General features: G+C 40.0%; 1 protein-coding gene across 19 annotated transcripts in view; it reads right to left on the bottom strand.

Annotated features, from left to right (window-relative positions):
- DYRK1A (dual specificity tyrosine phosphorylation regulated kinase 1A) overlaps positions 1-20859 on the bottom strand; it is a 150065-nt gene that overhangs the window by 51367 nt on the left and 77839 nt on the right. The window contains exon 1 of one of the 19 annotated variants that reach the window (XM_063639282.1): positions 7651-7829. The exons of 16 other annotated variants lie outside the window; for them this stretch is intronic. Coding sequence is in view for 2 of the 3 variants with exons in the window: in XM_055279684.2 (XP_055135659.1) it covers positions 137-233 (97 nt within the window). In the remaining variant the exon portion in view is untranslated. Of the gene's footprint in view, positions 1-136; positions 250-7650; positions 7830-20859 lie in introns of those variants that run through there. 2 more of the 19 variants (XM_055279684.2, XM_055279685.2) reach the window with 2 other exon arrangements.

A 20859-nucleotide genomic window follows, 5' to 3' on the forward strand; every position in this document is an offset into this window, starting at 1 on the left:
AGGGGACCATTCCTGTGACAGTATTAATTGATAGATTTTAAAGAGAAACAGTTAAATCAAAGAACAATATTAAAGAACAAAAAGTAAATGAAAATAATTTAATTAAAACTATAGCATCTAAATGTGGGAAACTTACGAGGCTGAGGTTCTGAGACAGAATCCACTAAGAAATGAGGAGGGCAACCAAGCTTATGTGGGGAAAAACCCACGAGGTCCCTAGCAACAAGACACATCCAAAATGAAGACAAAATGTTAAAGGAATTGCACCTCTAATGATGGCCGGAAATAAAGGCACATGATGAAGAGGGTAAGTGAGCGAAAGTCCATGAGTAAGCTTTGTTCACCATTTTATCATCAGCACCAAGAACAGTGCCTGGCACATGACCTGCATTCAATAAATATTTGTGCAATAAAGGAATGAACTAAATCCATCAGGAATATTTAGACTGTGAAGAAATCATTGAGAGAGGGAGGGAGGGGGCTGCACGGGAGGTAAGGATGAATGTAGTATTTTTTAAATGAGGGGTTCTTGAATCAAAAGCGGAGAAGAGTCTTACAGCACAGGCTACAGCTATTGCTCAGTCAACTGCTCTTACTCATTTTTATATCCCAAGCACACAGTGCAGTGCCTGGCTCCACAGAAGGTGCTAAATAAATATATATTAAAGTGAGAGCAAGCAATGACTGTGACTATGCAAGAAGTCTAATGATAAGGACTATTTAGTAACAGTGATCCAGTAAGAACAAATGAACGGATTTCTTATTACCCTCTAGTGGCCAATATATGTTACTACAGAATGCATAAACACACACACGCACACACAAGCTTGCCAACCTACTAGCCAAAATAGCATACTCAATTATCTAGAAACACAATGAAATTGCTCACGTAAGACATAAATAAAAGCTCAGGTTTTTCAGCATGAAAGATTAACTGAATCTATATATTAAAATTGTTAATAACAATGGGTTATAGATAAAAACACGTTACCGTTAGAAATTTGCATTATCAGATTTCCACTTCTGACCTTTGTAGAGTACCTGGTACCAGACTCCCTCACTCATCATAAACAACTAAAGAACCAGTCAAAACATACGAAATAACCGTTTTCAAACACTTGGACAACAGGCAGTACAGAATTGTGATGACTGAAAAAAGAAATCAATCTTGGTGAGCCCTATAATCACCTTGGTTTCCTATCTAGAGGCACTTTCCAGGGTACAGTACAGGAAGGGGGAGCCCAAACAGAACACAGCAATCTCACTGTGCTGCAGAGACAGAAGGAAGAGTTCAAGGCCACTGAAATGGCTGGAATTTGTGCAGCAGGTAACAAACAGAGAAGGAGCTCCATCAATCTATACATAGGGTTCTCCTTGACTCTTTGGCCAAATGCTAAGCTGCACAAGCACTGGGAGAAGGACCATGAGGCCAGGCACAGAACAACTACCGGAGAACTGTGAACTGAATAACTACTAGAATTCACACAAGACTGTAAGACACTGAGTGTTCAAATAGGCTACAGTGGAGAAACCCACAGACATTCAACAGAGACCCCAGAAAATCCACATTTAGGGCTAGGGCTAATCTGGCCCTACAGTAAAGGCTGGCCCCTGTTCTAACAGAAACTGAAACAAACCTCAAAGGATCAAGATGGTCTGCAAGAGAATTAACAGCCTGCCAGGATGACATTCAGCACTCTTTGAAGAGAACAACAAAATCCAAACACTCACGGGCCAGCATTCCTCATGCCCATAGCCAGCCCAATTCACTAGGCACGGCAAGAAGCAGAAAATGTGGCCTGTATTCAGGAGGAAAAATCCATTTAAGACTCAGAAATGACAGAAAGAGTGAAGTTAGCAGACAAAAACCACTATTATGAATGTTTTAAAATATAAAGGAAAACATGGACAAAATAAGGGAATAGTGAAACTTAATAGAGAAATACAATCTGTAAAAAGGAACTAAATGGAAATTCTAAAAATGAGAAACGAAATAACTGAAATGAAAAATTCACTGAATGGACCTAATAGCAGTTCAGACACTGCAGAAGAAAAGATAAGTGAATGGAAAAACAAAGCAATATAAATTAACCAAATTGAAAACAAGTAAAAAAAAAAAAAAAAAAATGGAAGAAGTCACACAAAAATCACACTGAGGCAACTCAACCAAATTGCTGAAAACCAATAATGAAGAAAAAAATTGTAAAAGCAGCCAGAGACAAAAACACCTGTTTCCACACAGGGGAGTCATCACTTTCTCACCAGAAACCATGTGCACCGCCAGAAGAAAATAAAACATCTTTAAATGATGAAAAAAAAAAAAAGACCTTTAACCTATAAATCTATATCTGGTGAGAACATCCTTCAAAAACAAAGGCAAAATACTTTTTCAGACCAATGAAAGTGAAAGAATTTGTCAACAATAGATCTGCCCTCAAAAAATGTTCACATAAGTTCACAGAAGGAAAATGATTCCAGATAGAAACTGAGATTCACACAAAGGAATAAACAGCACCAGAAATGTAAATATGTATGTAGATAAATATAAAAGACATTTTTTCTTAATATTTTTGAAAGCCAACTGACTGTTCAAAGCAAAAATAACATTGTGGAGTTTATTACATATAAATAAAACAATCACAGCACAAAGAACAGGAGAAATAAATGTAAGTATTCGGTTGGTGTAAAAGTAGTTGCAGTTTTGCCATTTTATTATAACTTAGATAATTTAAATAAATGTTTAACTTAAAATGAAATACTAACTATATTTGAAAATCAAAAATAATCATCTTAAAACTTTAAGACTAATATGCAGATGTGTGCTTTTCATTCATTCTGTATTTAACAAGCACATACCATTTTTTAGGAACTGTACTATCCTCAACAACTAAATAACAGAAAATCTTACTTAACCCTACAGTAAAAGGGCCCTTAACCCTCTTGATTACAAAAGGTAAGCCAAATTCTTACAGCTGAAATAGGAGGCCAAGGATTTATTTTTGGTAATACCATCTGGAAGACAGAAAAGATTAAAATAGTAATCCAACATATAGCTGGACTCCATAAATTATCATACTGTACATAGGATAACATATAATATGGGTAAATTTATATTTTCCCTAATATCCTAAAGTTATAAAATATTTTAAATAATAAGAATAAATAAAACAGATAATACCACCTACTACTAAGTTATTGGCAGTCATGAAAATTGCAGGTGGAGAAATAGTTTTTCTCATAGTGCCCATAAATTTTAAATTAATAATCAGTAATGAAATCTATTTAAATTAAAATTCTTCCCTACTTAGTACAAAACAAGGTATTGAGCAGTCTTTGAGCCCTTAATTAAATCTAGGAATGAGTGTAGGGAAGTTTGGAAACAAAAGACAGGTAAACAAAGACACGCAATGTCTCAAGACAAAGTTTAGAGGTGAAATTAAACCTTTTTAGACAAGTCCAACCACTTAATGAAAAGAATGAAGACCAGCGGTTCTCTAACTTTGACTGGAGGCTAGTGGCTAACAGTGGATTAGAAGCCAAAGTCTCCCTCCGAGCGCAGTAACATTTCTGAGATGTGAACGCCACAAGACTCCCCCACCCCTTTTGTTTGCTACTGCCTCCCCATGGCTTAAAACAGCAGAAGCTCTCTAAGTATCTGCTGCCTGACTTAATAATACAAAAAGAGCACAGACAAATCAATCTGCCATTAGGAGATTTTTAAAATGTCAACAGGAAACAAAAGATTCTTAACATGTTGCAATAAATAAAACATACAATCTGCCGAATTTTAGGTATGATTAACTGACAATTGATTTTAAATGACTGCAAAAAAAATCTTTTGAAACATTAAAAACTAACAGTTTACCGAAAAAAAAAAAATCCATGCTAAAGAAAGCAACATATCTAACATAGCAACTGAAATAATGGTCGCTTATACAAAATACTCACAAACATGTTTAAGTTTGAGCAAATGCAATTTTAAAAGTTTATCTTCATGACTATGGCTGCAGGATCCTTTCTGACTTAATTGGCACTTGACCTAATGCTCCCAAATATTTATGAATATATGTATTTTTAATTTGCATACAGGTATTCTCAAGCCCACTCACTCCAGTCCTTTGCAGGAACAAAAACCAAACTTATTTCTGATCGAAGTTTAATTTTAGATGACTCACTGGACAGCCCTGCAGAGGCACAAATAATGCCTTTTAGGCTAGCAGAATCCAGATAACAACACAAGAAACAACAAACCAGGTGACAGCTGCTGAAGCAGCCCTGTCAGGCATGTCTCAATACGAAAACAGAATGTTACATAGAAATCAGAATTTCAATTACATAAATTTCTTCCTAGCAGGGTATTAGAATAGCATTATTTATTCAGCAGGTAACTAATCAGGCTAAACTGAGAACATGCCCCCTAAATAATTAAATAAACAAAATCTACCTCCACTGTGAGATAGAAAGTACTTTCAAAAATCTACAAGATCTACATAGGACAGTGATGATTACTCCATCAGGCATCCAGGTTAGTCCTAAAGAAAATGAGCAAATATTTGGGGTCCTGATTAGACTGCTTACATAAATGCTAACCACTTATTTAATTAAAGGATTCATACTTTCACTGCAGTCATTCAGCCTTCAGTAAGTTTAACTTTCATAAATACATAAAGATTTCACAAATTTTACAAAAATGGCTCAAGTCGTTCCAACTGACACTACAGTGATTCTAACAGAGGAACTCATTCTTTCAAGCAAGCTAATAAAATGATTGTCCATCAAAGATGATAAGCCAGATCCTGAGAGTCCAGTGTCTTTCAAGAGAAAAATGACAGTGACCACAGCTTAAGGCTATCAGACGTCTTGATTTCAAAGCTGTCCTTCATACTATTATAGTAGTTGTCAGACGGTGTATCCTTATTTATGGCTTAGCAAATAGCAGAGAGCATTAGAAACCGTCCTCCACACATAAAACAGTGAACTGCCAGCCTGACGTGCAGTAATGTCACACGGCAAGCGCATTCAGTGACTGCCACTTCCCACTCTGTCAGGAGATGTGAGGTCTTCTCTCCCTTCCTCCCAGGTCACAGGCATCTGTGGGATACTTAAGGAGAGCAGGGGAAGAGCCTGGACATGGTAACCACAAGCCTCCAGCTGCTCAAAATGCCCTTTATGAAGCCCCATGGACCTCGGTCTGCTCTCTGTATCTCACATTCCTCTGCACCGTGCAAATTTAGCATATTCATTTACAAAACAGGTAAAACGAGAAATACTTTTGAAAGTTCAGCTTGCTCTACAGAAGACAGGCATTAGGCTAGGACTTAAGCGTCCCCTTTTGCTTGCCTTGGCCCCAGCATCCAGTGCGGCATGGCAACAAACAAGCCAGTCTTCTTATACATGAAATAAGAGGATTCATCATCACCCTCGACCATGTAAACCCAAAGTACTCCTCTCCTTTGCACAATGCCTTGGGTTTGAAACGTTACACACAGAGTTGCCAGGGGACAGGAAATGTGCCTCAAAGACAATCTGGAGCCTCTGTTTAGAGCTTAAAAGAAATATTTTAATAAATGGTGGTTGGAGTTCAACTTAGTTCATTTCTTTCAAAATCAAAAAGATTGTGAAATACTAGTTATGTAAAATTTTTAAAATATACATATGTATATGTACGCGTGCGCGCGCGCGCGCACACACACACACACACACACACTCTGTAAATTACCCAAAGATGCCCTCCCCTACCACCCCCTTGACCATAACTTTGTCTAGCAGGCCTACAGGCATATTACAGCTATCTTCCAAGAAACCCATAAGTACAAAAAGAGGGGGAACGGTACAACACATCTAAATGCTGAAATACTATGAAGCCATTCAAAAGTTGAAAGGTGCCTGCTTAGCTGCTTTCCTCTCTAGAGGAGCAGGGTCAGAACACACAGAGGTGGCCAGGAATACAACACAGGCAGAAGGTTATCTACCACCGCCTCAGACCTTCAGCTATGCCATAACCAAGCTATTTTAAGAAGTGTCTGAAGATGTTACTAAGTTTCAGGCACATAAGGTTTTCTTTGGAAAGAAAGTTGCCTTCCCTGATCTTTACCTCTGTCTTCTTCTAAAGCAGGCACAGCAACAGCAGTCAAGGGGGAAAAAAATTAACTTTTTCCTTCTCCCATCCCAGGGAGAAAAGGGGAGAAGCATACACATAGAGGACTCACTCTTTTTTAGTTCTAGCTAAACAGCTGTTAAACATACAAGATATTTTTAAGTCTAGTTAAGTACTTGGTACCTATATTGAATTGCAGCATAATACTTAAAATTATCCAATGAGGCAATCATTTGGCTTTGTGATTCTAATTAAAACACCGAATATTTACAGAAATTTTCCATTTAAAAATACCCAAAAGGCAAAATATTCATCTGACCAGAGACACTTTAAAAGTTAAACACAAAAGGCCAGGCACGGTTGCTCATGCCTGTAATCCCAGCACTTTGGGAGGACGAGGCAGGCAGATCACTTGAGGCGAGGAGTTCGAGACCAGACTGGCCAACATGGCGAAACCCCACCTCTACTAAAAACACACACACACACACACACACACACACAAAATTAGCCGATCGTGGTGGTACATGCCTGTGGTCTCAGCTAGGGAGGCTGAGGCAGAATAGCTTGAACTTGGGAGGCGGAGGTTGCAGTGAGCCGAGTCCGCGCCCCTGCACTCCAGCCTGGGCGACAGAGTGAGACTCCGTCTTGCGGGGGGGGGAGATACAAAAATCAGCCAGGTGTGGTGGCATGCATCTGTAGTCCCAGCTACTCCAGAGTCTGAGACAAGAGAGTCACCTGAACCCAGGAGTCAGTTTGCAGTGAGCCAGGATCGTGCTACTGCACTCCAGCCTGAGCAACAGAGTGAGATTCTGTCTCTACTAAATAAATAAATAAATAAGTAAGTAAATTTTCTTTTTACCTCCCAAGCAAATTTTTCCAAACCAGAAAGTATTCTGAATAACAATAGTATGGATAAAGCAGGTTTCTATGACCCTTTATTACAGAATCTGTGAGTTTTTCACAATTAAAAAGTAATAAAAAGTAGTGACAACATTCACTGAACTCTTATTCTATGCCAACTTGTTCCAGTATGCCCTTACACCCACAAAAGCCCTATGCATAAGGTGGCATTATTCCAGCATGTATTGCATTGTATACGGAAAGAGGTAACGCACTCCACCACGGCCCTAAGCATGGTGGCTGAGGTGGGAAGGTCAGAGGAAGGTGGGCCCGCGCCCTTTTCCACTCTGAACCATGCCTCCAAGATAGGAGGAGTGGGAAAGTGCTCAAGACACATTAGAAACTCCCCATAAAAGACAAGATTGTTGAACACCTGTGAGTGAATGATGATAAACTGATCTCAGAGGGGAAAGAGACGCAGGATTAGGAAAAAGCACCCTGCTCGAGGACATTCTTTCCAAACAGCCTGCTCACCACCCGTGAAAACTGGCAAAGGGGTGGCTGGGCCAAAAGAGAGAGGAATTAAATAAGGAGTCCAGGAAAAATGAACTTCACATCAAATTTTAGAGCATGGTAGCCATGAATCTTGTGAATAGCTCCCAAAAATGTCCTGTGGAAGACAACTACAAAGCGTTCTACAATCAGGCACCCACCTCCACCTGCAGCCTCCTGTGTTGTTCTCGTGGGGCGCCTCTAGGCTCCAGCTCCTCCAAGGCACCTTCACACTGTCTCAAGTACACTCTTCACTCTTCCCCAAACATGATTCCCTTACTGCTCTGCCTAACTCCCACTTCTCTTTCAAGTAGCAGCTTAAACGTCACCTCATATTTGGCTGGAAAATAGAATATAGACAGAGGGGTAAGTTAAGGCTAGAAAGGCAGGCTGGGTCAACAGAATGGCAAGCTGAAACATGGGATTTTCTAAAACAGCCTAAGAGGGTGCCAGATAAAAGTGTGCAAGGAGTGGCACAACTCCAGTTTCATCTTTAGCTATAGCAATTAACACCATAAGGAGTCTGGATTCAATTTTGCCATTTACTAGCTAGCTACCAACTTCTGTGTCACTTTGGGCAAATCAATTAAATCCGTACCTCCCTTTCCATCTGCAGAATGGGTTTATAACAGTACTTAAGCCTCAAGCTATTAAGAACAGTAAAGAGTTAATGTTTAAAATGGTACCTAGCAAATGGCAAATGCTAAATGATAGAACGAATGTGTAAGGTGTACTGGAACCGGGAGGAACCACAAATAGAGATCTATCAATCGCTTACTGCACCAGTCCAAGCACGGGACAGTGAGAGCCTTTAAGGAGGGAAATGTCAGAAAAGGAAAGGAAGGAGATGCATGAAGAGACACTTTGAGAGCAGACTGACAGGACTTCAAAACCTGTTTCAATATGGACGACAGATAAGACACAGCAGTTGCAAACCATGGTGACTTGGAAAAAAGGGGTGACTTAAAAAGTCAGAAAAAGGAACTAAATTGGTTGATAATGTCTCCGTAAATGTACCATCATTTAAAATTTAAAGACTGCTTCTTGATTTATATCAGCAGTTTTCATCTTATTAAACATATGACATTTAAAATTCTATTGAAAATAGTAAGAAAAAAGGGTACAAAAACGATAAAAGGAAAGAAAAGGGTGTGGCTGAGAAAATTAAAACTGGCACAAGGAGCAAGTCCAGGGTTCTGGTCCCAGCTGTAAGGTTAACTCCGTAACACTGGAAAAAACATGTCATCTGTCCAAGAGCCCAGCCCCTCACACACAGGGGTAGAATCACTGTGTAGTTAAGGCCTCTTCAAAATATACACACCACTCTCTCCCTCCCCCATCACCCAAGAATTGTCCTGGGAGCCTGTTTTTTGCCAGAATGCAACCTAACCTGCTCAAGTATGCTGGGGCAGGAAAAAAAAAGGTGACCACCCCTGAATAACCATCTCTACAGTCACTACCAGCTTTGACATTATCACATCTGGCTGAGCACAGCACACTCAGGAATATAAAGCTGCCCCAAAAGCAAAGAGATAAGACCAATCTCACTTATCAAAATCTCAGTCTGGATGAGGTGCCCCTCTCAATATAATGGAAAGCCTACTCCATCGTTAACATCAGCGTCTTTGTCGTCATTAAATCCTGTTTAAGTCATCTGGTTTTCTGCAGCACATAATCTTAACTTCTAAGTTGTTTTAGATACAACACTTACTGAATTCCTGTAAAATACTATAACTGGATATTTTATCTCAAGTAACAATGAGATAAAATTTTTTAACATTAGAAAGGTGGTGTTTTCCATTAAACCAATAGGTATGTTAATTATTTTCACTTATAACAATACTTTTTAAAATGATTTTTTGAAAGTTTTAGAATATCATTACCTGAAAATGTGAGGTCATAACCTAAAAAATCTGTTACATTTCATTGCTTCACTTTTTAGACTCATTCCATCAAGTGACCTCCATAAGCATCCAAAACTACTATTGACAGAGGTTGCTCCATGTCTATGTGTCAACCTCAAATAAGACTTTGTTACTCAAAGTAATGGAGATCAGGTGCGGTGGCTTACACTTACAATCCGGCACTTTGGGAGGCTGAGGCAGAAGGATGGCTTGAGCCCAGGAGTTAAAAGACCAACCAGAGCAACACAGGGAGATCCCATCTCTACAAAAACATTAAAAATCAGCCGGGCATGGTAGCACATGTCTATAGTCCCAGCTATTTGGCAGGCTGAGGTAGGAGAATCGTTTGAGCCCAGGAGGTCAAGGCTGCAGTGAGCTGTGATCACACTACTGCACTACAGCCTGGGCAACAGAATGAGACCTTGTCTCAAAAAAAAAAAAAAAGAGAGAGTACACCTCATAATATGAAAGACTATGCAGGAGATTGAGGACTCAAGTATGTAAAGACCGAGGGACGACTGTGGGGAAAATAACCTTATTTTATATTGACTGCAAAATACATAATTTATATAATTCCAAATATAATAATGCTAAAAATCAGATTCAATAAGTTAATTTTTAGTATAGAAAGTACTTATTTTTCTAGCTGAGTGATACCAAAGCAAAGATGTTGAGATACACCAATAAGACTTTTCCTATTTTGTACATAAAAAAAGAGGCTTTTATTTTCCTTTCTTTTGTTAAGTCACTAGGGAAACACCTTAAGACTTTAAAAATGACCCTCAACTAATAACCAGCACCTAAAATGTGGGGAACGAAGAGTTATAATAAATTTCAATTAAAAGTTTATGCCAAACAAACTGGAGTTGAGTCTCTTAAAACGTAATTGAAGATTATCCTTCAGGGATTATCCTTCAGGGAAGTAACTACCAAGGCATCTCTCCTCCCATCTACCTGGCTGCAGACCCCTGGACCAAACACCTGCTCGGGCTTTCCTCCATCAGTCAGTGCTGACTTCTGTTATCTCCTCCTCTCTCTCTCCTAGCTCTGTCTTAAACATAAAAATATGCTCCTGCCTCACTGTGAGAACAAAACCCTTCCTCGATTCTACACTCAACCTTTAACAACCAACTCATCTTCCTCTCCTTCATTCATTCAACAAACATCTACTGAGCCCCTATTATATTCTAGACTTGCACTGTCCAATGCAGTCAACAGCAGTCATATGTGGCTACTGAATACTTGAAATGTAGCTACAAAGAATTAAGATGTGCTATAAATGGAAAAAATAAGATTAAGGACTTAGCAACAAAAAATGTAAAATATCTCCTTTTTTTTATTATAAATTGAAATAATAGGTTTTGGAAACACCAGGTAAATTAAAATATATTTTAAGTTTAATTTTACCGTTGCTTTGTACTTTTTTCTTTTTAAAGAGACAGGGTCTCTCCCTCGTCGCCCAGGCTGGAGTGCAATGGTGCAAGCACAGCTCACTGCAGCCTTGGAACTCCAGGCCTCAAGCAGTCCACCCGTCTTGCCCTCCCAAAATGCTGGGATTATAGGCATAAGCCACCACTGCAGGCCTCTTTTTACTTTTTTAAAAATGTGGCTCCTAGAAAAATTTAAATTACAGAAGTGGCTTACATTTCTATCGGCAGTGCAGTTCCAGACAACGCTCTTAACATTAAAGGCATAAATGCAAAAATTATGGGCCAAATCTCAGGCCTCCTGGAGCTTGTATTTTGCTGGGCACAGAAGAATCCTCAAGCAAAAAAAAAAAAAAAAAAAAAAACGGGAATGTGAGATCAGAAAATGATGTGTTCTGAAGAAAACAGTACAGGGAAAAGAGGGACTAGCGTGGGTGGGATTCCTCTCCCTGCTCCCCCTTCCCCTTCCCCTTCCCATCTCCTATGACAGGGAAGGCAAATAGGTTTCCTCTCCAGTACAAACTCAAATAGATTGGCAGTGGCTGTCTGGAACACTCACTGTTATAGAAAAGATTCCAAAGCTAACTCAAGCCTCAGCTGGAAAGCACGGCATGCTATATTTAACTGTGTCTGCACGGGCTGGGGAGCAGGCAGTAGCGCCAAGTTTGACCCAGTTCTATAAACGGCATCTCCACCCATCCATCCACTCAAGCTAGAAACCTCAATCTTATTCGCTCTCTTACTTCCACCTCCCCACCCGCTTTACCTCAACCCCCCTCAGTCTAACTGCATTCTGTGACTTTGGCCTCTGGAATGTCTCATGAATCCAGCTGCTTATTTCCATACTCTGTCAAGATCTTAATCCAGAAAGGGGCCAGGAGGAATCCCCTACAATAACTGCTCCTCATCCAGGCTCCATGCCCTCCCTCAGTGTACTCCCCCTACTGCTGTCAAAGTTAATGTCCATAACAAAAAGAAAGGCTCAAAATCATCAATACTTCACAATACTTTAAATACCCAGAGTACCCAGGTTAAGTGTTTACACCACCATTTCTCTCCATCCTGTCCCCTCCATGACATCCTTTCCCTTAACTGCACCGACCTTCTCACCATTCTTCAACGGTGCTCTTCAGCAGCTCTTCGCTCTTCTCTTCAGCAACTCTTCTCTCCAACTAGCATGCTATCCCCGCCCTCCTCTTTTCTCCTCCTAGAAATCTTCAACTCAAACTTCAAGACCCAGGATCAAATGTCATTCTAAGAAACTTTCCCAGAATCTTACAGGGAACTGGTCCCCTACTCCATTCTTCCCTCAGAACGCTTACCTGTCACTTAACCATGAGGATATGTTCTAAGAAATTCACTGTCAGGCGATTTCACAGTTGTGAGAACATCACGGAGTACACTGCACGCCCACGCTAGACGGCGGAGCCTACTGCACGCCCACGCTAGATGATGGAGCCTACTGCACGCCCACGCTAGGCAGTAGAGCCTACTGCTCTTAGGCTGCAAACCTGTTCAGCCGTGCCGCATAATGAGGGCAGCTGTAACCCTCATTATTTGTGATATAGGCATGGAAAGGGTACAATAAAAATATGATATAAAAGATAACTTGTGTGGGCTTTTACAGGAATGGAGCTTGCAGGACTGGAAGTTGCAATGGGTGGGGGAGGGATGGAGGGAGGGAGGGATGGAGGGACGGAGAGGAAGAGAGAGGGGTGAATGAATGCAAAGGCCTAGGACATTAAACTGTCTACTATGGTAGACTTTATAGACATTGTACATTTCAGCTACACTAATTTATTTTAAAACTTGTTTTCTTCAGTAATAAATTAACTTTAGCCTACTTTATATACTTTTTAATTTTTTTTAACTTTTGGATTCTTTTGTAATAGCAGCTTAAAACATTGCACAACTGTACAAAAATGTTTTCTTTCTTTACATTCTTATTCTGTAAGCTTTCATTTTTTTTAACTTTTTTTTAACTTTTTAAACATTTTTCTCAAAAATTAAGATACACATACACATAAGCCAAGACCTCCTTGGATAAGGATCCCAAGACATCACTAGGTGATAGGATTTTTGTAGCTTCGTTACAGTCTTAGGGGACTACTGTCGTATACGCAGTCCAACATTGACTGAAAAGTTATTTGGTGCATGACTGTATTCTGCTCTTATCTCAACATAGTAAGCATGCTGCCTGCTAAAGCCATCAGCATGCTCTCACAATTAGTGCTTTGGAGGGAAGGACTGGTCTTATTTATTTTTGTATTCTCATAACAACAACAATGCAAAGGCTTAAAGGAAACACTAAAAGAATGAGTGAAAGAAGCAGAGGGTGGTCCCTAAATCCCCTACTCCAACACTTTCCGCCCAGGCTGGCCTGGGAACTCTCACAAGCTCCTACACCCCTGCCCAAGGCTAGAGTATCTGAGCACTTCACCCTAACTGTATCATAATGACTTCTCTGCTGACTCACCCAAATACAGGAAGGCAAGGGCGTGATAACTCTTTTGTGTGGGCACATAAAAGGCACTAATTAAATATTTATTCAATGAGTGAGTAAATGAACAGACATTGTCAGACATCTAGTTCCCCCACCTCACTTTACAGAGGGGGCAGTTGCAACCCAGAGATTTAACAACGTGATAAAAATCAAGATTGGAACACAGCCCCCCATTTATACCACAACTTATTTCTCCTGATTAAAAAGGTTCCCACATAGGTTATTTGTCATTTTTAGGCCATTTGGTATCTGAATACTCTTCACAGTTCATGAGAATCATGGAAGGCAAAAAAGCCATGCCACCAAGTACAAAAGCCAAACTAACAAATCTCCTACCTTACCCCCCTGGTAACCAGGGCTTTGCTAGTGACCAAAGTTTAGACAATCACATGCTCCTGTTCAGACTCTGGAGTCTTGAGGGGTCACTCCTGCAAGATGTAGGGACAGTAAGAGAATATCCACAGTGGAGGCAGGAAAGTTGAGGCTTACACAGCAATGCATTGCACAAGTGCCAGGTGTGGGACCCGAAGCAGACTGGTCTTCTGCTGCGACCCTGGCTGTGTCCTCTGCTGCCACCTGCTTTAGCCCCTACTTATTTTTCTAGCATAGTTTCCAGCTTTCAATCAATTCTATGGGTTAACATATAGCCTTCCATTACATTTGTTTTCTGCCCAACTTGGCCAGGAATGGGTTTCTGTTGTCTGCATCCAAGAGACTTGACTCGACTAGACTTGAAAGTAAATGAAGAATGAGGGACGTCACCTCAAAAAGAGAATATTTACGGGGTAAAGTGGAGAGTAATTGCAAAAACATGGGAAAATGAGAAAAGGAAAAGCAAAAAAGAAATAATTAGTTAGCTCAAAGAGAAGTCAATGTCTTGCTGATGTTGTTTACCTTGACCACACGAAAGAGACTGCTAATTGATAACCAAAGGCATTTTTTTCCCTGAGTCAACTAGACTACATTTCCAGCCTCTCTGGCAGTAAGCATGGCCACGTGACTAAGACCAAGCCAATGAAATGTCAACAGAAGGGATGTGTGCCACTACCACGTATGACCCATAAAAATTGCGTGTGAAAACCTCCATGCTCTTCCCCCATTCAACGAATGCCAAAACCTAGGATGACCTTTGGACACTATTAAATTTAAAATAGGAAAAATGCCCATAGTTCAGAGCCTGAATAACTGCAGAGCAGAGCTGTTATCCCATTGGACTATTATATGGCAAGAAATTCTACTGTTTTAAACCACTGAAATATTAGATGTGTTCGTTAAACCAGTTAGCTTACCTTAGTAAATACAGAAATTACTATCTACCTAGAAATGGTAACAAATAATTAAATGTCATTTCTCAGCTTGAAAACACTGGTCAAACGTATTCCAGTATGGACTTGAACTAATACAAACAAAACTATCTCCCAGAAGTTAAGAAATGTGTTTTCGGCTTTTGAGAGAACAGATTTTTTTTCTTGGAGAAGAGGTACAAAAGTAAAGCAGGGGAAAAATGATACGACTCTTCAAATCAAATTAAATAATTCCTAGGTCTACGCATGGTGGCTCACACCTGTAATCCCAACATTTTGGGAGGCTAAGGCAGGCAGATTGCTTCGGCTCAGGAGTTCAAGACCAGCCTGGGCAACATAGCAAAACCTCATCTCTACAAAAAAATTTAAAAACTAGCCAGGCATGGTGGCATGTGCCTATAGTCCCAGCTACTTAGGAGGCTGAGATGGGAGGATCACTTAGGCCCAGGAGGTTAAGGCTGCAGTGCTCCATAACTGTGCCACTGCACTCCAGCCTGGCAGCCTGGCAAAAGAGTAAGACTCTGCCTCAAAAACAAACAATACTTGTTTTATATATATTTCCCTCCTTTGCTCAATATTTGAGTTTAATTAAAATATACAAGTTTTTTCAGCATAAATCATGACCTGTACTAGAAATATAAATCATACCTATAATATTTCATGTTAAACCTTCCTATTTTCCCACAAATTTTTGCTATAAAAACAAAGTTATGTTACAAAAAGTGTTATCTACTCCATAGCTCACTTGCAGAGCTTTTACAAATGTAGATGATCTCCTGATCTCTAGAGTTTTAGACTTGCTAGGCCTGAAATGGGGACCAGACACCAGCATTGTTCTGAAGTTTCTCAGGTGACTCTGATTATGGGACCCTCCACCAGAACAAGAGTTTTTAAGAAAATTTGTAAAAATTTAAAACACCAGTAATATAGTACAAAGTGCTTTAATACTTGTCATAAAAAGCCTAATTCTAAAACTATTTAGAAAAACAATGTCAACTCATCAACTGACAGGGAGGTGTCTATTAAAATCTCTTCTGAAATATTTTACACATTAATCTTCTATGTAACAAACACTCAACTGAACAATCCCAACTACATTTTGGGAACCAAGTGAACCTCAGGGTCACAATGTAAAAAAAGATGGTCTAAAATATAGCAGATTTTTAAATTACTAAGTAGAAGATAATACTTAGAGGGGAAAAAACTCCATCTCTTAACAGCTCTTCACACCTTGAAGAGTGGGAATTGAGGGGAAAGCAGCAACTCTCACTTTCTAATTTACATAAACTTGTAAATTCCGAATTTTAATATACAATTTTTTTAATCGCCACAACTCACATTTACTAGAAAACACCAACAAGTGCTTTCCTAAAAGCACAAGTTCCCCACCTCTAAGCAAAGATTAGCCACACTTCCTGACTTAGCACAGTGATCCCACACCTAGAGGATAGAAACTACCCACTCCACTGCTAAGTTCCACCCACCTGCCATGTCCATCAGCTCGCCAACTCAAGCCTTCTTTTCTAAGTCTGCAGCTGCACCATGGCCGTGAGTACAATGCCTGCTACATCCTGAGCAGGGGTCAGCAAGCTTTCTCTTAAGGGGCCAGAGTGTGAATGTTTTAGGCTTTGCGGAAGATGAAGCTTCTGTTGCAATTAATCAAAACTCTTCCCACGTAGCACAAAAGCAGCCACGGATATAATACATAAAGCAATGAGTATGGCTATATTCCAATAAAACTTTATTTACAAAAAGAGGTAAGCAGACTTTAGGTCTTAAAGGCTTAAGTGGAAGCAAGATTCATGTGAGGCATTCTGAAATTATGTTTTTTTAATGTATGTTAACATATAAAAATGTGTATATATATGTACACTTATATATTAGTATCATAAAATATATTTATTTATATGTTACACGGGGTGTGTCATTCTCACTTTCCCCCCAACTATAACATAAGATCCTAAGGGTGGAAGTGCTGCTTCATTCACTGACAAATGTTTAGTGAATGAGCAGGAAACAGGCCCTCAGAAAACAATGTCTGACTCAGCTCACCTCCTGAGATCCAATCATAGATTGACAGGGAGGAAGGGGATATAAAAGAAGCAAGTTCTCCTGTTAGGAGAGTAGAGCACTTATTACACATAAAGCTCTGCCTCTGCAATCAGATGTTAAGTGCCCTCTCTTCCCCTCCCAACCCATCCCTCTCACACAGGGAACAAGTGGTAGCAATGAGGAATGGTGGCAAGACTAGTAAAAATCAGGAGAGTGAGGATTCTTATTAAGAACTGCATGCTCCCAAATCACAGAGGGAGCACAAAAGGACAGAACTCCTCCTCTGGCCTGTCCTTAGCACAGTGATCCCACACCTAGAGGATAGAAACTACCCACTGCTTCCACTGCCACAAAGACGGGCGCAGAACAAGATCTCTTGTGTACCTAAGGCATATTACAGGCATTCAGTAAACAATATGATAAACAGAAAAGTCCATTTTAGCCTCAGATCTACTAACTCACTGTGTGACCCTGACCGTTTCCAAGGCTCATCTGCCATTACGGTAAAGTTGGGATGATAAGCCATTCTGACATCTCTGAGGTTCACGTGAGGTAACACGTGTGAGCACACTTATAAACTCTGAAACACCACCCAAATTAAAAAAAAAAAAGAATTTCAAACCTGGCTATACATTGTAGATTCTCAAATGTCAGGATAGGAATATTTTAATAGCTGGAAAGCCATGTGAATGGTCCCATTAACTACTTTATTAAATAGGGAAAATCAATTTAAATGATTTTCTAAAAGTTTTCCCCACAGACCTTAGTAGGCCATTTTCATTTTGAATTTCTTAAAAATGCAACTTGTTAGCTTTTTTAAGAGTTGCATCCACTGCAGTATTTATCTTAATAGTAATGCATTTAGTTCAATGCATTCTAGAAAAAAAGCAAATATGTTTTCAGAGCTAATTACTTCTTAGGAGACGGCTAAAATAAGACAGCAGTGTAATCCATTATATGCAAAATGAGAGAGTTGAGAGGCCCAATGCTCAGGAAAACTTTTTCAAACTTGCAGTTGTAGCGTGTTCTTCCACAGAGAAACAAGGATATTAAGTATGGGTCACTAACAAGAATTTTCAACTAAATTTTCCAGCACATCACTACGTTCATTTCTTAACGCCTAAGATACTCTGGTAGCAAGATTGATTTACTGTTTTAAAAGCAGGGATGCCCTTCCTCCCACATCAATTACAGTAAGAATGTTCTTTTTTTATTTTAAAATACAGATGAGGGTCTCACTAGGTTGCCCAGGGTGGTCTCAAACTCCTCAAGCAATACTCCCACCTCAACTTCCCAAAGTGCTGGGATTACAGGCATAAGCCACTTTGCCCTGCCAGTAAGAATGTTAAGACTGCTAATATTGGTAAGGACAGGGTGCTAAAATTCCCAACTTTTTCTTGGCGTCTGATTACAAATGACTACTCTTTTATATAGAGGGTGCTGGGCTTTGATATGGAAAAACTGTTACTACTTACTTCAATGGGGAAAAAATGTCACACTGTTCATGATACAAGAGATCTGCATGACTGATGGGCACTTCTATAAACCAGACTACCCCACAGATACATTTGTTCATTTGAAACAAATCAAATGAAATTGAAAAAAAGCACTCCCATGGAAAGACTATCCCTGATCTTCCTAGCAAAAACTGCATCTTCCCCAACTCTACTTGTTCAGATGTTTACTGTGTATCTCTCTCCATTACAAAACGAGCTCCACAAAAGCAGGGACTCTGTCTTACTCACTGCTACATCCCCCGCACCAACATGAAATGCTTGGCACAGTAAGTGCTCAAATACTTGTTGCTTATTTTCCGCAACATTCCTCATCATCTTAAACCTCTTGGCATCTAACAGAAAACACCCCTTAGTTACTAACTGATCACAAATAGTTCCATTATTTTCCGGTGTGCATTCTGCTTTGTTGAATTATTCTGATTTCCCTATATTCGTGTTTACTCTTGCCTTCTGTAAGTGACAAGTAGGGCTGGTATTCTAACTTTATAGTATTAATTCCCTATGAAAGCAAAGTAACATATTAAAAAGTTAATAGATTAAAAGAAAATTATCAGAAGCACCATCCTGTGCCTAGGAGCACAGATTCTGCAGCCATCCTGCCCAGATTTCAATTCTGGCTCTACCACTTACTAGCTGTGTCCCTGGGACACCTTTCTTAACTTTTAGGTGTCCCAGTTTTCTCATTTGTAAAATGGAAATAATTGCATGTCACCTCCCAGTGCCCCAGTCACTTCCCCTCTTCCTACAAATATGTTCGGTGTAGCACCTACCCAGAAAAATCTCTGCTCTTGACTGTCAGCCCATTCACCCAACTAACTGCTGGTGCTCTCTCTCCCTTTATACCCAAGCAAGAACATCTACCAATCCACCATTCATCTGTGAGTTTTCTGCAATCTGGATTTTCTACTTAGATGTTCTACTCATCTTATCTAGAGGCAAACTAATTTATCGTCCCCTACCCACCAAATGCCTGACTTCTCATTTCTACTAACAGTCCTCTCCCGCATCCAGGCTTGGCATCATGTTTTTCAATGCTTCATCCTCACCTCCATGACTAATCATTCTCAAGGTCTGTCTAGGGTTCCTCAGGAAAACCCTTCTTGTCCATCTTTTCTGTTCTTACCTCATGACTTCCCACATACAGTAAGGTCCATGAGGACAGAAGCAAATTCTGAAATTGTCACAGGTCTACTCCTGATACCCAGTGAAGGCTTCCGTACTTAGTAGGCTCAATTAATAAATTAATGCGTGCCTGACTTACTATAATCATCTCCAAAATGAATTCCTGACTCCAGATGCCTAAGCCTCCAATCCTTCCTACAGTTACTGATCTTTCTTAAAATGTCCATTCTGCAACTTGTCTGTTCAGACATACTCATTAACGTATTCAATTCGGGTAATCACTAGTTATAAAGTACTACAAGTGGTACTGGGAGATAGTGAAAGAAGTGGGACAAATCCTCTCCAGGTCTTCAAAAATGTTTTATGTGCAGAAATGTGCCATGTAAATATTTATAATAAAAGGTACAATCTGATAAACCTTCTAAACAGAGGTTCTCATCAGCAGGTGGCTTTTAAGAAAGAGAAGCAGAGGAAAGGAACGGGGGCATACCACGCTGAGGGAAGAAAGTGTGTAACACCCTAAGAGCACAGAAGTATATTCAGGAAACATTCCAGGGGCAATGTTACAGGTCAACTTTCCCCTCAAAATTCTATGCTCGAATCCTAACCCCAGTACCTCAGAATGTGACCATCTTTGGAAAAAGTTTTGCTGCACATGTAATTAGTTAAGATGAAGTCATCAGGGTAGGCACTAATGCAATATGACTGGTGTTATTATAAAATGGAGAAATTTAGACAGAGACAGACACACACACAGGAAGAACACCGTGTGAGAAAGAAGGAGAGACGGGTGTAATGCAGCAGAAACCAAGGAATGCCCAAGATTGCCAGCAAACCACCAGAGGCTTCCCACACCAATCAGAATGGGAAGCACTGATACTCACTGAGCATTAGATAAACGACACAGGACTACACTGCTCCCAGTAGTGAAGAATAATTATCATTAAACACTGCACTGGTCCCACCTAAAAAGTCTCAGAAGTAAGACTCAAAGATCAAACTATTTCTAAGTAACCCGATTGCTCCAGAACAAAAGCCAAGAAAACTTACAGAAGAAATACAAAAATACTCAGCACCCAGCAAAGTGAAAATTCACAATGGCTGGTACACAATAAAAAATGTCCAGGTACGCACAAAAGCAGAAAGAAATCAATCAATGGAAACCAATCACTAATTGATACAGCTGTTAGAATTAACAGAAATGGACACAAACAGGTACTGGCCAGGAGCGGTGGCTCAATCTGTAACCCCAGTGCTTTGGGAGGCTGAATCAGGAGGATCTCTTGAGGAGTTGAAGGTTGCAGTAAGTTATGATTGCACTGATGCACTTCAGCCTGGGCCCCAGAGCAAGACCCTGTCTCTAAAAGAAAGAGGAAAAAAAAAAAAAAGAAAAGACATCTCCTACCCTGGTCTATGGTTGTGGACAGTGGCTCACACCTGTAATCTCAGCACTTCGAGAGGCCAAGGCAGGAGGCTCCCTTGAGACCAGCCTAGGCAACACCGACAGACTTCGTTTCTACTACAAACTTAAAAATTAGCTG

Source organism: Symphalangus syndactylus, chromosome 5, assembly GCF_028878055.3.
Source record: "Symphalangus syndactylus isolate Jambi chromosome 5, NHGRI_mSymSyn1-v2.1_pri, whole genome shotgun sequence".
In the NCBI taxonomy this organism is placed as follows: Eukaryota; Metazoa; Chordata; class Mammalia; order Primates; family Hylobatidae; genus Symphalangus; species Symphalangus syndactylus.